Raw genomic sequence first — 17,706 nt, 5'->3', positions numbered from 1 at the left:
CATGTTAGAACCAGCTTTTTCTTGAGTGAGTACACTTGCGACCGTAGCTTGAAAGGCAGCTTTGCCGCAATACCGAGGTGTGATGAGGTGAAGCATATTGAAAATCTAGGGACCACTTTCAATCGGACGTTGACTGTCTCTTGGCAAAATTTGACCGTAACGGAGCTTGAAAGGCAGCATTGCCGCAATACGGGGGTATAATGAGGTGAAGCATATTAAATCTAGGGACCACTTCCAATCGGACGTTGACTGTCTTCGCAAAGTTCGACCAAAAACGGAGCTTGAAGGCAGCTTTGCCGCAATACGAGAGTGTAATGAGGTGAAGCATATTGAAAATCTGAAGGGGTCACTTTCAATCGGACGTTGACTGTATTTGTTTTTGGGAAGTTCGAATAGTTCGAATAGTAAAATTCCAGTGCGAATCGAATCGAATAGCAAACACTACTCGAAAAATATTCGAAATTTCGAATATTCGCACACCCCTACATATAACATTTGCCATGACGTTCGGGCTACATCCTAAAACCAGCAACACAATGAAAGATCTGTACAAAGAAAGAAATGAGCAAATATAACTGGCTATACGTTGCCATTGCTTGTTGCTGACTATAGGGATAGATTGATTGTAATTCTTAGGTCGTCATCGACTCTAGAGGAAAGCCGCCACTAGGGTCTACACTAGATAAAAGTGCACCAGTTCAGCCTGCAGGAAAAACAAGTATGGGCAGCTAGCATACATGGCTTTTTCTCAACTTTGTCTTTATTGTATTAAAAGACCTTGCGACTTTGCAAACTCATAATTTCGAAGTAAATTTCTGTTGTGCTACGAATACAACAATTTACTCAAAGACTTATTGCCACTATGCGACTACTAATAATATATCAATGCATGAAAATTTAGAAGAAATTACAGCAGAGACTGACTAGCACCAACTATGACAGTCAATGAGGAAATTATATTCGCTAAAGAAGTGCTATTCACATTTAAAAGAAAGCATAGCAAATGATGGAAGAAAAAGGCACTGACCTGAATGAAGAACAACTTGGGTTTACCGATCAGGCTGGGACAGGCCTCATCGAGAAAGGGCTCAACAATGTCGTTGACAGAAAACTTGCCATCCGTTCCATAGAGATGGTCATGACCGCCATGCGTCAGGAAGCAGCAGACAAAGCAGTCATCATCTGAGTAATCTTGCTTTCCATCTAAGAAAAATTTATAAAAGCAAGGTGGCAGTTCCTGGCAGAGCTCCTTACTAATACCTCACAATTACTGAGCTTATAAAATAGGAGGAAGCATAGGATACCAAGAAGCAAGAAGACAAAGTAACACAATTTTTTTGGAAGCTAGGTAGTCCAGAAAATAAAAAAGAAGTGGCAAAGCTTACACTAAGCACTAAGCCGCGCAAAGCCTTGAAACAGCGAAAGTGGACGATTCCGAAGACTAATCTGGTTGCTTCTAGGTTGTTTCTAGGCCTTAGCTAGGTGATGAGGGTTGTTTCTAGGTTGCGTCTAGGTCGTTGCTAGGCTTTAGCTAGGTGGTGCTGGGTTGTTTCTACGTTGATTTTCAGCACAGAGAGGTTCGAGTTTAAACCACACACAGTCAGACACGACATGGATGTCCGACCAGAGACAAACTCATGCTGAAACCAAACGTTCGCAGCTCTCATAGAATTATGGGCACGTTGTCAATGGCGTAGGCCTTCCATCGCTTCGGGGTCTTCTTGCAGCCGCCATTGCCTTTCCCGTTACCTAGTATTTTCTCATTGTACATTCTCAGGTTCTTCGGCTCGCCGCCGTCGCTTCGCAGGCAACTGTTGCCTTCTTCATTTTTAGTGGACCAGTGTTGAGTAGTGGGATTTACTCAATTTCTATGGCACATACCCATTTATGATGATGATAGTGTTTTGGTTCATCGGACAAGGAACGACTTGCTTAACAGCTTGGCTGTTAAAAGTTAGAAACAGCCTAATCAGAAGTTCTTGCAAATCGATCTACAACTTTCGCATCGGATTTTTTGCCCAGCGTTGTTGCTTCAGAAGTTGGTTAATTTATCTTGCTTGATTAAGCAATTAAGCAGAACAGAAAGAACAGTTGTACTAAAAAAGTGTGCATCTGCATATTTTTAAACTCTGGCTAAATTCAGCTGGGGCACCCTGTATATTAACCATGATCATGCTACTGTACTGCTGAGGCAATTGAGGAATATTGAAACTTACGGTTATCCAGAGTTTCCTTAGTTTGCCTGACTGATAGATCATCGTGAGTGACCGTTTCAAAGCCCAATGAACGAAAGCAACTTTGAAGGCTATCGGCGTCCTTCTTCGTGCCTGTTCGCTCGGCCGCCTTTAGATGACTTTCGAAACGCTGTGTGAATAAAAAAATGGGGGGAGGGGGGAGCTGCGTGAATGAAATGTAGGAAGACTTGCTCACAGCACTTCAATGAGCAGCACTAGAGGCAAAACTAATAATGTGAAACTGGCAAACTATCCATTCTAAATTCTACTTTCATCAGTTTGTCAAAAAAGGGTGACTCTTCGAAAAACAAACATTCAGTTCCTTCAATCTTAAGCCAAAACACCAGGGCCACTATGTCAAAGTTGCCTAAAGAATTTTAAAGTTCTTTCGTATATCTGCCATTCTGGCTCAGTGAGAGTGGTAGACTGAGACCTCTATTATTGGAAATCACTTGAATCAAATAACTTGTTAAATGAAACAACAGTGCTTTAAGTGGTTACTTTTGTATTTGTGTAATGGCACAGATACTTTTCTTAATCGGCGTCAAAATTTTCAGAATTCTTTGTAAATGGAACCACTGAAGCAAGCTCTAAAGGTATTTTTACCAAAAGAGGTACAATTCGACATATTGTTACGGTTCGATTGAAGTTAACTGTGTTTATTTACAGATGAAGTCAGGCAATGATAGGTGGTGATGGCGTCCATAGGTAGAACCAGCTGAACCTCTTTTTCCTCTTCTCTCCTGGCTCATACCCTGACCCGGCTCATACCGTAGCACTCCCCGGTTCACAGACGAAGCCCACTGGGCGAGTCAGAATCACTGGCGAAGTGCGGGATGGAACTTCTTGAGGCGAGCAACATGTGCCAACTGTGTCCGACTAGACCGACGACCAGCTGACGTCAGACGTGCCACCACGTAGGTCAAGTCACTCAAGCGATCTACTACAACGAATGGGCCAGCATACTGGGATAAAAATTTCTGGCATAAACCACGTTTGCGTTGGGGGGTCCACAACCATACAAAGTCACCCTTTTCAAATGAAACATCGTCGCCGCGTCGATCATACCGCTGCTTGGATCGGTCTTGCGATGCCAGTGTGCGCAGACGAGCAATTTGGCGGGCTTCTTCAGCACGGCACAATGTTTGGGCGACTGAGTCGTCCGTATGAAGCGCAAATGGGAGTATTGTATCGAGGCAACTGCGCGGAGATCGAGCGTAGAGGAGGTAGAAAGGAGTGAAGTCTGTGGTCTCGTTGTCATGAGTAAAGGGGCACGGGGCACGCGCTGGACAGCGCAAGGCGTCGATGGTGTGCGGGGAATGGAAAAGTACCCGATGGTGTGCACCCCCGCCACGTCGACGCAAGCCATTGGCCGGAGAAAGGCGCGTGCCACGCGACCCGAGCCGTCGAGAAAGACCACAGGAGAAGGGAAAGTCATTCTTCGGTGGAGTTGTCGAGGAGCAAGGTGGTGCAAGCCAGCGTCGCACCCGCGACGAGAGCAGCAGGGCTGAGTTCTGGAGGCAGCGTTGTGCATGTCCCGGGAAGGTGGCCGTCGACCTTGGTGTCTACCGAGCGAGGCGTCCCGGGCTTGCGGCAGCCTCATCACGCAGTTCTCATGGCACCTGCGGCACTACCCCAGCTCGACGAGACGGCAACCCACCGACAATCACCGGAGAGCCACGTCGACAGTTCGAGCCAGTGGCACTGAGGAGCGGCCGACAGTTAGGCCTAGCTGGGAGGGACCGGTGTTCTCCGAGAGGAAGGAGGCATCGGCGAGGAAGACGATCAGCGACGCGTCTGATCGACGACGACGGCCCTGAGACGTCGACAGGAGCTGCGACGACGGGACTGGGCGTCGACTTTGGAACTGGATTGAGTCAGCGGACTCCACGAACGGAGTAAGAACGTTCGATGTGTAGCGCGACTAACTGAGAGGCCATAGTGGCCAGGCGCTGGAGTAGAGAGGAGCTAGACATAGCTCAAATGTTTTGTAGTGTTAGTGATTACGCACTAACTCAGTATTTTCCTTTTGTTGATTTTTATTGTAAATTTTGAGTGCGTGTTAGTGTTTTGCTTGCCGTGGTGTGTTAGATAAAGTTTGGTTTGCTGTGCCACCACGGTCTCTCCCGAGTCTCTCTTCTCTCTCTCTCCCAACTCCATTCCGACATTGCAAGCGCTCCCGAGATACGTGACACAATAAGTGGCGAGCCTGTGCCAGGATTTTTCCAGCGTTGGGCCCAGTCACGTATCGTCGGGGGTTGCAAGGATGGATTGGGGGAAGGTATCAAGAGTCATTCGGGAGAGAAAGCTCAATAAGGAGCAAGCTTTAAGGTTTATTGAAGAAGAGAGGGAACGCCGTCGACAAGAGTTCGAGGCAAAACACGCCGCAGTGTTAGAAGCTTATGCTCGAGAGAAGCAGGAACTCGAGCTTCAACTGCGATTGGCACAAGCCAAACAAGCCAAAGAGGGTATTGGACAGGATGAGAGAAGGCCCATAGAAGTTTCATTGGGAGAAGTCAGTGTTCCAGAGTTTCAGAGTTCTGTCTCCAAGGAGAAAAAGGGCAGTGAGCACGCTAGTAGTGCAGCGGAGATCAGTCTTTTAAGGAATGAGCAGAAGGAAAAAGGCTCAAATGTTGCAGAGTTTGGTAGTAAAACGATTAGTGAACTGCATGCCAGTATTGTTGAAGAGGGCATAGAAGAAAAGAACGCGGAGCATCCAGGCAACATAGAAACTGAAGACAGCGTTTCGCTGAGCGACGTGCCTGTTGAAAGAACAAGCACTCAGCGTTCGCGGCAGGCTTGTGCGCTCGACAAGCCCGTTTGTCTGAGGATGATATGGCGTTGAGTGGCGGAACTGCGAAGTGCAAAGGCGAAGCAATTCTTCCACAGTGTCGGCGACGAATTGGCGACCACGGTCACTAATGATTACACGAGGCGGTCCATGGCGAAGAACAAAGGAGCGTAACAGGAAGGAAGCTACGGACGCGGCTGTGGAGGATGGTATCGCAGCAGTTTCCGCATATCGGGTGAGGTGATCGACACACACTATGACCCAGCGGTTGTTGTTCGAAGATTGCGGAAACGGTCCTAGCAGGTCGATACCAACTTGCTCGAAAGGCGTAGTGGGCGGCGCTACAGGATGAAGAAGTCCGTGTGGAGCGCTGGTGGGTCGCTTGTGGCGCTGGCACTTGTCGCAGCTCGAGACGTATTGTTTCGTACATGTTCGCATTTTAGGCCAGTAAAACCGCTCCTGCATTCGGTGTAAAGTGCGAATGAATCCAAGATGGCCTGACGTCGGATCATCATGCATGACACGGAGAACGTCGCGTCGCAGACTGTCGGGAACAACCAATAAATACCGCGCACCATGACCCGAGTAATTTATCTCGTATAACAGTCCATCTCGAAGGCAAAATCGACCACTGCCCTTAGGACTGCGAGCGTCGGCGAACAATGGATCCAAACATAAATCATTGGGCTGTTCCCGCTGGAAGATGGTGATGTCAGGAAACGTGTGAGAGAGAGCCGCAAAGCAGATGTCGGAGGTGTCGGCATTATCTTCCGTTGTTGACAAAGGAAGACGAGAAAGGCAATCCGCATCGGAATGACGCCTGCCACTTTTGTATGAAACATTAAAGTCAAATTCCTGGAGCCGCAAAGCCCAGCGTGCAAGGCGTCCAGAAGGGTCTCGGAGGTTAACGAGCCAACACATGGAATGATGGTCAGTTACAATCGTGAACGGACGCCCATACAGGTAACAACGAAACTTCTGAACAGAAAATAAAGCTGCCAAGCATTCTTGCTCTGTTACAGCATAATTCATTTCTGCCTTGCTCAGAGAACGACTCGTATAGGCGACCACATGCTCTTCATCATTATGACGCTGAACGAGCACGCCTCCGATGCCAATACCGCTTGCGTCACAGTGCACTTCCGTAGACTCAGATGGATCGAAGTGACGAAGGAGAGGTTCTGACGTCAGCCGAAATTTTAGTTGAGAGAGTGCAGCATCACATTCAGATGTCCATTCGAATGTGCTGTCTTTTCGCAAGAGGCTGTTCAATGGATACATGATGTCTGCAAATTTCGGCACAAAGCGCCGAAAGTAAGAACATAGCCCTAGGAAGCTGCAGAGTTCCTTTACAGACTTTGGTGGCTTAAAGGTGCTGACTGCTTCAATTTTTCGAGGGTCGGGCCTGACACCATCTTTGTCGACCAGGTGGCCGAGGACCAATGCCTGTCGTTCACCAAAGCGGCACTTCTTTGAGTTCAAAACCAAGCCAGCCTTTTCGACACAGTCCAGAACGAGGTTTAAGCGGGCGTTATGCTCGTCGAATGTGCGTCCAAAAATAACCATGTCGTCCAGATAGCACAAACAGACTTCCCATTTAAGACCGCGAAGAATTGAATCCATAAATCTTTCAAAAGTTGCGGGAGCATTGCAAAGCCCAAACGGCATAACATTAAATTGATACAGTCCATCAGGCGTCACAAATGCGGTCTTTTCCTTGTCAGCAGGGTGCATAGGGATCTGCCAATACCCTGATCTTAGGTCAAGTGATGAAAAGTAAGAAGCTGAGTGCAGGCAGTCAATGACGTCAGTCGATCCGAGGCAGCGGATACACATCCTTTTTAGTCAGGGCGTTCAATCGTCTATAATCGACGCAGAACCTCCAAGAGCCGTCCTTCTTCTTAACCAAAATGACAGGCGCTGCCCACGGGCTGCACGACTCTTCAATAACGCCTTTGTGCAGCATATCCTGAACTTGGTCAGCAATGACTTTCCGTTCTGATGCCGATACCCGGTAGGGTTTTTGTCGAACCGGATGAGCAGAGCCTGTATCAATCCTGTGTCGGGCTCGAGAACACGGTAAGGACAGTCGCTCCTCCTTTTCGCCAAAGTCAAACATGGACGCATGTCGTTCTAATAGCTGAACCAGCGTTTGTTGCTCATATGACCGTAGCGTCTTGCTGACCATGCTCAAAATGTGTGTCTCGTAGGAGCAACTGCGTTTGGAAATCGTTGAGTGTTTGTCATTTTTTTCGTCGTCGATGGCAGCAATAGAACTCTCCGTGGCATCATCGAGCAGTGCGAGCTTCATTCCTCGAGGAAGAATAACCGGCACTGGCGAACAGTTAAACACCCACAGAAACGTTGTTCCGTTATCAATCGATACCACGCAACGAGGTACTATTATGTCTTTCTTTGCACATGTAGCCGTGAGAGGGTGAACGACGGCATCAAAGGATGTCACGGCAGCAACTGAAGAAGATACGGCAATTGACTTCATGGACCATGGTGGTACTGTGAGCTCTTCGGAAACAATCAGTGTGTCTTCCGCAGGCGTCGGCTCGTCAAAGAGATCAGGAACAATGTCACCACTAACAGAAAGCTCACCGGTACCACAGTCGACGAAAGCACCACACTCTTGGAGGAAGTCAATGCCGAGAATAACATCGTGCGTACACCGCTGCAGAACCAAAAACTCAGTTGGAAACACCGTTCCTGCTAACAGCACGTTAACGGTGCAGACTCCTACAGGTTGAAATACATCACCGCCGACGCCACGAAATCTAGTAGAATCCTGACAGGGAAACATAACTTTGCGACCAATGCGATCTTTGAACGAAACACTCATGACTGAAATCGTCGCACCGGTGTCCACTAAAGCTGCTGCACTTAGTCCATCTATTGAAACATGTATCCTGTTCTTAAACATGGTAACTGGTGGAGGCATATGAGTCGAGTCCTTTTGTGCGACCTCACCTCCATTGGTCGCGCTGGCTAGTTTCCCTGCGGTGGCGGTGACGACAGCCGCCGTCGAGGTGAAGGCGAGCGACGCGGTCGGGCAGATGGAGGTGTCAAGCTACGATCAGAAGCGGGAGAGCTACCACGCCGGTTCTCCTGTCGCGGGGTGCTCCTGGGATAGGCGGACCAGGGATCGTTGTAAGCGTTGCCGCCACAAGGAAATGCTGACGGTGGCTCGTATCGCGATGTCGCCTCACTCCGCCGACGACAGAATCGAGCTATGTGTCCGGGAGCACCACAACTATAGCACACAGGAGGTGGGCGATATGCATTATACTGCTGGAAAGCATCGCCCCGACGCGGTGGCACAAGTGTATATTCGTTTGAGCCCTGATAGCTGGCGGCGGGCTGACGAGGGTAACTGAAGCGGCGCTCGTACCTTGAGTCTTGGTAGTGATTGCGCTGCGGCCTCGGTGGTGCGCCAGAACCGTAGTTGTGCTCCTCGACGCCCGCTGCAGCAATGGAAACTTGATGTGGAGCGGGAACCGACATAGGTGCAGCTTCACAAGGCGTCGCGCGAGCGTGCCGACAAAGTTCTTCACGTACGATCTCGCGTATTGTAGACGCAAGATCAAAAGGTGTGTAGTCGTCAACACTCGCTACTGTGGTCACATTCGGTAGTCGGCCAAATTTCGGAACGATACGCCGCATCTTCAGTGTCTCAAATGTACGACAGTGCCGTATGACGTCGGCTACTGTAGCAATGCTATCTTTGCCGATGAGGAATTGATAAACGTCCTCTGCGATTCCTTTTAGCAGGTGGCCGACTTTGTCCTCTTCAGACATGCAAGGGTTGATGGTCTTGCACAGCTTCAATATAGCTTCAATGTACATCGTGCATGTTTCGCCTGGTACCTGGGCTCTTTGCAGCAGCGTTTGTTCGGCTTGCTTCCTCTTTGCCACGGAGTCCCCAAAACACTCTTTTACTTCCAACACGAAGCGATCCCACGTCGTGAGGATGTCCTCGTGGTTCTCATACCATGTCAGTGCCGTGTCCGCCAAGAAAAACACCACATTAGTCAGCTGAGTTGCCGCGTCCCAACGGTAGTAACTGCTCACCCGTTTGTAGTGTGTGAGCCACTCGTCCACGTCCTCACCAGATTTGCCTCCGAAGGTACGAGGCTCTATCAGATGCTGACGCTGCCAAGGGCCAGCTGCGACCGAAGCAGGTAGCAAAGGTACTGCTGGAACTGGTGCTGTGGCTGCAGCTGAGTAGTTCCAGGTTCCGTCTTCACCACGAGACATGTCAACCTCCAGTGGTAACGGGGGCAGTCCAGCAATGCGGCGGCTTCGGCGTAGATCAGGCGGTTGCAGAACCGTGTTGCTTGATTCGATACCCCGCACCTCCACCACAAAACTGTTACGGTTCGATTGAAGTTAACTGTGTTTATTTACAGATGAAGTCAGGCAATGATAGGTGGTGATGGCGTCCATAGGTAGAACCAGCTGAACCTCTTCTTCCTCTTCTCTCCTGGCTCATACCCTGACCCGGCTCATACTGTAGCAATATGTTCTCACAACACATGGTCTTCAATCCAGGAAACCACCTCAAATGAACAGTTACAATGACTCTTCATGTACAACTTGATGTTATTCAGTCACCGACAGACCTTATGTGAAATTCAAAGTGCCATCTAGTAGGCGCCACTGCAACTACTGGAGCCATCTTGGCTAAGTCCGGCGGAGCAGACGATGCTGCACAAATGACGCGCGTGCTTCGAGTACTTGTGCTTACGTACCTCAACTGCGGCAGGCAAATGTGTTGTTCTTTTAAATACAAAGCATTTCTTGGTGAACCAAAGGAACTTTGAGCCCCTATCTACCTATCTAGCCGCCCACAACTTCGTGCTCTTGTGCCCCTTTGGTTAACTGGCAAAAAGCAATCCAACAGCCGCCAACCACAACCCATACCAACGAGCAAACTAACTAACATCGTGACTTCTTTACGCTAAACATATTTAGCAATGTTGAGAGTGCAAACGAAAGATGCCGGGGCTTCACTTAAAAGGACCAACAACCGATTTTTCTCAACCCAGTTTTTTACGGCGCAATAGAAAGCTCACCCTTCGTAGTGTTTGTAGCTGCAGCGGTTAATCCCAAAAGTGCGTGGTTATTTTATTAGCAGTATTTTTCGATCTGAATAGCCCCTGAACTGTACGTACACTTCCTCCAGCAACACTGTGAAGCGATAGCGATATTGATGGCCCTCCTCACATTATGCTCAAGGTTCTGCTTTCACAAGAGTGGGTGAAACTGTGATTAACCACCTTCATATTGACATTTTCGACCATTCTGGAATCTAAAAAGCAGGTAGAAAAAGTTTTCCGAACATCTGTCGTCACGTGAGATCTCTTTCTGCCTCGTGAGCTAGGCACTCGTGGCCTACACGATTAGATCCGGCAACGCGTCACCGGAGGTAATCTCAAAGGCCGTGAGCAACTATTCGTACTTTTCCAACACATTGGGAAGTGCCATTAGGCCCTCAGCTAACAACGTTCATGCTGCCGCTCATATCTATCCCGGAGGATTTTCCCTCTACCTCACAAAAATCTCACTAGGCCCCAAGCACTTACATTAAGGCTATTGCAAACTAAGACGTACCCCACCTTGAAAATGTTAAACATTATTTACCCTGAACTATACCCAAGTAATCTCTGCCCATATTGTGGGGAAATAGCTACCCTAGACCACATGCTCTGGCAGTGTACCAAATTCGCTCATTTACCTAACATCACCTCTGCCAGATGGGAGGCGGCAATCCGCAGCCCGTCCTTGGCAGAACAACTCTGGGCTGTCCACCAAGCCCGCGAGGCGGCTGAGGGGCTCGGCCTCTCGGTCCCCACGTGGGAGCGGCCCGCGACACATTGATCTGTGTTTTGGAGGACCAAATAAAAGTTTATCCAATCCAATCCAATCATGAGCATCGGGTCATACGTCAAGCGAAGGCAGCACCACTGTTCTGCTCAGTGCAAATGAATGCATATCTGCATGTTTTACGTTAGAAAAGATTATAATAAAATGTGTGCTGTACATTAACGCTAATGTAGAGACAATTAATAGCGTACACCAGTAAAAGGACACGTGATAGGTACATGTGTACGTTCACTTTTGTGCCGCCAGAGGCGCCAAAAGTAATTTTGAGTGAAGAAATAAAAATATAAATTCGCATTTAATGTGAAAAACAGGGTTCGTTTTAGACAATACAATAGACAATCCTTCTATTAGTGGGGTTATCTCAGTTTGTGTTCTGAGCGGTTGTCGGTCCCTTTAAGCTTATCTGTCTCAAAAAACATAATCGCTATTATTCAGAGGACATTTTCCCCGTTATGTTGAGGCTATTTTGAACGAGATTCTACCGCACCTGAAGCTTCCCAAGTTTGGCCTCTGGCCTTTTTAGAATATAACATCTTTCATCCATACTAAGAAAAAGTTAAGGGGGGACTTGGCAATGGGAATGGTAAATTTGGTCAAAATGTTCAATTTTTTTAATTAATTTTTTTTTCTGCAATCCTGAGACCATGACGTCATGGTGAAATATTAGACCAAAATAAGCAGTAGAAGTTGAAAAAAAAAGCATTTTACTAGTGTGTTGTCATCAAAAACAATGAGAAAATTGGGCTTTAGAAAATGCAAATCTGCAGTTTTCCCTTGACACAGTGCCACCATATTGGCATCATCATAAAGAGGACAGATAGAGTTCAAGATAGCCACAAAGCTGCATTTCTCCAATGAAAAATAAAACCAGCTTCCTTCTAAGTTCCATTTTCTTAGCTTTTAGCTCCATTTTCTTTGAGCTCCATTTTCACAGCTTTCATTTTTTTAACAGTTGCTGTCAGTCATCCCTGTGCCATTTCACAACAAATAAAGATATAACCATTCCGTTTTCTGCGCTTAGATCCTGAGGCATTGGTGAGTACCGTAAAGCTGTCCATATTTGTCTGCACACTGCACAGATTTTTATAACTGCCTTTTTGTAAAAGTTGTTAGTAAGACATTGAGTACAAGAAATTTTTTTTTTAATTTTTGTGTGCTTATTTGAGTATTAAAAAATAAACCAATAGCTTTACTGCACACAATGGGCCCTTGTAAATATTCATATGCAAAAATCTTGACGAACTTATGTCTAATTCATTAATTAATTTTGGGATGATAGTGTGAGTCTATCAAGTGTTGTAACTCAAAGACTACAACAGATACCTCAAAACCGATTTCAGTTATGATATCAGCACGACATATAACATCTGCATGCCAAATTTCATCACTTTATCTCCATAAATAACCAAGATAGTTTTCATTGCCACGTTCCCCCTTAAATAGGATCAAGTAAGTGCAAGCCAGCTCTTTACAACATACCAAATGCACAGAGACGGCGAGTGTCCTCCTAATCATCCGATAATTAACTTGTTGAGGTGTTTATTTGATGGCAGTCGGCGACGATGCGCAATGGCGACAGTCAAGGCAAAAAACAGACTCACAGCGAGAGCGGGAAGAGCCAAAGAGGACGACCCACTAGAAGGCTATAGAGAGCACAACCCATTACTCATCTCCAAGGCTTCGCTACAAATAGAATTTCCTGAAACTTATCATGTTATGTCTCTGGCTCGCTAAACACACAATGTAATTAAGTTGTACTGATAAGTAGTTATGTAGGCCTTACTAGACATTGTCAAAACTTACAATGTCACGACAAGTTGATGTGGGAACTGCAAGGCGCCGTCGCCGCGAGTATTTTCTGCACGCTTTCACATTTGGCCAAGTGTATCATCGGCAAGAGTGGTGCTTATGGTATTGCGAAAGGGCAACTGAGTAATATGACAAAACTGGTTTTCCTCAATAGAGCAATACTATACGTTCATGTTTAAAAATTTTTGTAGCGAGCACAAAAGACAGGGACTCACAGAAAGAAGTGCTCGTTTGTACCTTCTTTCTGTGAGTCAGTCTTTTGTGCGTGCTACAAACATGTTTAAACATGAATTCATACCAACTCGCCCAGCCATCAATTTTAATAATGAAACGAGTGAACATGATTGACACAGGACTATTCGCACCCCCGTTTCATTATGAACCAACACCAACTCACCCAAATTTTTATTATACTGATCAGTTTTAATACTGTACATACCTGAGCAACCTTTTCACTGACCACATTAAAAAAAGTGTGCATTTGAATAAATACGGTACCGGTATATGTGCGGAACATGTGTTACTAAGGTCAATGAAATGCTTAGAAATTGAACTCACAGATCCAGCAATTCCGACACTTATGTGGTCGACTGTTATGAACGTGTTTTCTCTTTTTTAGTTTTTTGGAACTCTGCTCTTTTCAAAAAGACAGCTGCACCAGCCAGGAATTGAGGCTACAACCTTTTATGGCCAGTGGAATGATGCCGTGCGAGTCTGTTGCACAGAGGGAGGTTACCCAACTCTGCACTCACCAGGTAATTGAAGATGACGCACTTGCCACGTCTGCGGTGCGGCATGTTGTACTCTTCTGCCTCCGGCGGTGTGGGTGGCACAGGACACGGGGACGCTGACTGTGTTCTGCAGTTTCTGGGAATGGCACAACCACAGTTTCTTACAATATTAACTAAAGAAAAATCACTGTGCAAGCTTTCCAACTTGAGAAGTCTTGGGCTTCCTTACAATTCTCTGGTTCAGTTTTATCCATTAAAAACGTTAATAGGGTCTGTAAACGCTGTCGAAATTCATGTTGCTACAAACAGGCGCGGCAACCTGAAGCTGGCATTGCCAAGTATAATTTTAACAGCGATGCTGTTTAAAGGGGTATACAGGGTAGATCGATTAGAAAGGCAATTTTCTATTTCATTGCTAAAAAATAAATAATACATATTCTGAGGAGTGAGACCGTGCATTGGCAAGCGCACAGCAGTACTCAAAGCCATTTAAAAATGGCACCGAAAACCTCATCTCTTGACGGATGTGACGGTTTGTTGACATGTTCTTTTCCATCATTCACGTATATGTATTTTTTAAACAATGAATATGGCTAGATCGGTTAGATATATTTATTTCCTACCATTTCTACAACATCTGATTGAAAATTTTCCCAGCAAAGATGCTTTTGTAGTGTAGTCATTGTTTGATGTCTTGACCACTTTCCGTGTATGCTTGTAAACATGGAGGAAGGAAAAACTGAGGAGAGGCCCTATCGTATCCCAATGCATTGCGAAAAGTGTGGCGCAAGTGACGTCAGATTTACGGGGCAAACAAACCGGTATGGGGCAAACAAAACAGTCGACGCCCCGCGGCGTGCTCTCCACGGTGGTTCGCTTCTGCTCAGATTTGTAGTCCCGGCATAAACTTAGCGCGTATTGTGCGGTTCGCACGTAGTAAAACGTTGCAAGCAGACGTTTACCAGGCTGTTCGTGCGTGACAGGCCCGAGCACTGCATGCTGAAATTCTTCGTGGAGCGTTTTTGTGCAGCAGTACAGAAAGTACCGGTATGTGCCGTAATCAAAAACATTCAGCCCCTACATCACCGTATGCGAACTCACCTAGCAGTGACTTATGCGTCCCGCTGGGCGTTAGATCTTTCTTTTCCTTTCTCGTAGCCCGATTTCCCGATCTATTGCCCGATTAGCGGTTCTTTGCTCGTGTATATGGAATGAGCGCAGTGGCTATTCGGCGCAACGCCAACCTATAGTTGACGTAACTTCACGTCGAAAAGAGGACCCCGCTGTGTTGTATAGGCGATCGTGCACGTAAAGTTTGTAACTCCAGTGCGCACACAACACAAGCACGCAGCGGGCACACACCGCACAATACATACATCACGTAGTCTGATAATAACAACAAAAGTTTATTGCCCTTTCGTTGAACGACACAGCCTCTAAAACGTACGATGCCTTCAGCGCATGTTATGTACGGCGCGTCAGATGCCAAAAACAAAAGTTCACATGAGTTTTGAGTTGACAGAATGAGTAACAAGCAACAGAGCGCACATCCGAGAGCTTCGCACGCACCGGGTACCGGATTTGCACAGGGTATACACAACAGCTGGGCATTGCGTAGCTTTCCTAAAGAACACACACAAAGAGCAGCATGCGTGAATCGACTACACCGCTTGCACGGCGAAAAACAAACAAACAAAAAAAGGCTGCAAAGTTTCGCGATGCGCGCATGCGCTTGCAAACGTCGCAACGGAAATCACAAAATGTTTCGCTGCGCCTTCACTAGGAGGCGATACGGGTGTTTGCGATGTGGGGGCTTCACGAATGTGACGTCAGGGCCTCTCCTTAGTATTCCTTCCTCCATGCTTGTAAACATAAAAGCGCATTGTTCTCACGATCCGTTTTCTGAAAACTTTCCAAACCTGATGTACCTTTTCTGGAAAGCTATCCGACCGATTGTGCTGAAATTTTCTAAGATTATATTTGAATCCCTTCCAAACAGTCGGAACCTAAAACTCCAAGCAACAACATGAGTTATAATAGAGAATAAAAGGTTAAATGAAAAGTCTCTCTTACGGTATGTGATAAACGAGGACAATACATTCCTTTCTCGTGAGATAAATGTAGGAACTACTTCTTATAGCTGGGGACTAATGCTACTACCATGTGGGATAAACATACCAAAGTTTACGGTCATGCCATTTGTTGTTCCTGAGAAAAGGTACATATAAATTTACACACTAGTCTAAAATTTAGTACTCGAATACTAAAAAGGAAGAAAGGCTACAGGGTCAAAATTACATAAAGCGAAGGCCAAAAGCTTTCTCATTGAATATGAAAAATTTCACTTGGGCTTCACAACACGCTCAGCGAAATCGCCGAGGTGCAGCGCACTTCACAACTAGAAAGGACTATCGAGCACGAGAGCGGGACGCCAGATCATGGAAGTCTCGGCATTCGTTACCACACACAACAAGGCCAGAAAGCCGCCGTTCCAGACACGATCAGGCAAACGCTAAGGGTGACCCAATTCCACGGAACATTCACCCGGAGCACAACCAAGGCAGAAGAGTGGCCAGGGCCAGAGTTCTCCACACTTACGGAGACGAAATGGGGGCGCGGTTTGTTGACGCCGCTGAATACGCAGAACGCTCACGATTCGCGGTCGCGGTCGTCGATTGGAAAGGCCAAACGAGAATATCGGCAAGTATACCGTGCGAGCACGCACAAGAAGCGGAGGAATAGTGGCGGTGGCGCTCGCACCACGGATACGACGTGCACGACGGTCATCTGCAACTCGAGACAAGCAATCAGAAACTTCGCCAAAGGATGGATCTCGCGACGAGCGGCCCGAATCCTACGCAATAGCCAAGTCCATCAAGCGGTAGATTGTCAAACCAGGCTCATCTGGTTTCCGGCTCACATGGGAGAGGTATCAGAGACTCAACGCAACCTAAACGAGACGGCACACGCCAAGGCGCGCGAGCTCACAAACCGCACCGGCGACCGTCGTCTATGGGGCAACACCAAAGACCGCTTGACCAGCTATAATGAAATTACCAAGGCCTTCTGCCTGGCCCGCCCGAACCTTTCCTCCGCCCAGCGACAAGCTGAACAGGACGCAGGCGGCGGCCCTCAGACAACTGCAGACGTACACGTACCCCAACCCCGCACAAGTGTAACAGGCTCTACCCGAGTACATACCCGACAAATATATGCAAGGTCTGCCACACTGAGGTCGCCACATTAAATCACATGCTCTGGGACTGTGACAAAAATCCGGAAGGTGCTAACTCCGGAACCCTTCCGCCGCGGTGGGCCGCTGCCTTGCGCAGCCCCAGCCTCGGCGACCAACTTTGGGCTGTCCAGCAGGCCCGCGAGGCGGCGGTGAGGCAAGGCCTCGACGTCCCCTCGTGGGAGACCTAAAGCCCAGTCGGCGAAAGCTCTGCCGGACCATCAATAAAGTGTTACCAACCAACCAAGTATGGAACAGTTCCCAAGATCTAAAGCTGAACCAAGACAGCCTGTTTACCCTACCATACCCCTTAGGGGCCAACCTACCGTCAGGCTTCAGCCCTGCATCCCAAACCATCGATTCCACCTTGGTGTTTTAATTCATCCTGCAGTGCATCTCAGTGTACCAGGAATCAAGAAAAAATCTGATTGTCATCGCCTGTCCTGAAAAGCTATCTCTGCTTCTACTGCACAGAGAAATACACCGACCACTACATGTTTACCACCGACGGCTCAACGACATCCGTGATTCGTCCGGGGCAGTAGTTGTCCCAGAGAAAGGTGTAACTGTTAGCTTTAAGACCGACCACCCAACAACATCAACGGCTGCTGAACTGACAGCTCTTCGCGCTGCACTTTTGTGTTATCAATCGCGAACAACCGCAGCGAGGTCAATTTTTAGTGACTCCAAAGCAGCCCTACCATCTCTCTTGTCAGCCCTGCGGCGTGGACCATATGAACAACTGGTATTCGCGATAAGACACCTCATTCATACGTCATTCGAGAAGGGACACCAAGTGACATTTCAATGGTTGCCAAGTCACTGCGGCGTGCTTGGCAACGAACATGCGATTAATGCTGCTCGGTCAGCTTTGCAAGGAGACAAGGAAGAGGCTATACCGCTTTCAAGGTCTGATTCTGCTGCCATGCTTCAAAGGATCGCAAAGAATATTTCGCACTCAACACTGAATACGTCAAGAAGCCAAAACTATCGGCAACACCACCACCTTAACGAGTT

The 17,706-nt window shown here is 47.4% G+C and overlaps 1 protein-coding gene across 1 annotated transcript in view; it reads right to left on the bottom strand.

Moving 5' to 3' along the window:
• LOC119404889 (caspase-2) overlaps nucleotides 1–17,706 on the bottom strand; it is a 70,919-nt gene that overhangs the window by 7,251 nt on the left and 45,962 nt on the right. The window contains exons 8-10 of the mRNA XM_037671577.2: nucleotides 13,479–13,593; nucleotides 2,217–2,364; nucleotides 1,028–1,203 (exon numbers count right to left, since the gene is read on the bottom strand). Of these exons, the coding sequence (XP_037527505.2) occupies nucleotides 1,028–1,203; nucleotides 2,217–2,364; nucleotides 13,479–13,593 (439 nt within the window). The remainder of the gene's footprint in view (nucleotides 1–1,027; nucleotides 1,204–2,216; nucleotides 2,365–13,478; nucleotides 13,594–17,706) is intronic.

The sequence above is a fragment of the Rhipicephalus sanguineus genome, chromosome 9 (genome assembly GCF_013339695.2).
Source record: "Rhipicephalus sanguineus isolate Rsan-2018 chromosome 9, BIME_Rsan_1.4, whole genome shotgun sequence".
NCBI lineage: Eukaryota > Metazoa > Arthropoda > Arachnida > Ixodida > Ixodidae > Rhipicephalus > Rhipicephalus sanguineus.
The sequence above is the reverse complement of the archived record's forward strand: the minus strand, read 5'-3'. Positions and strand labels throughout refer to the sequence as shown.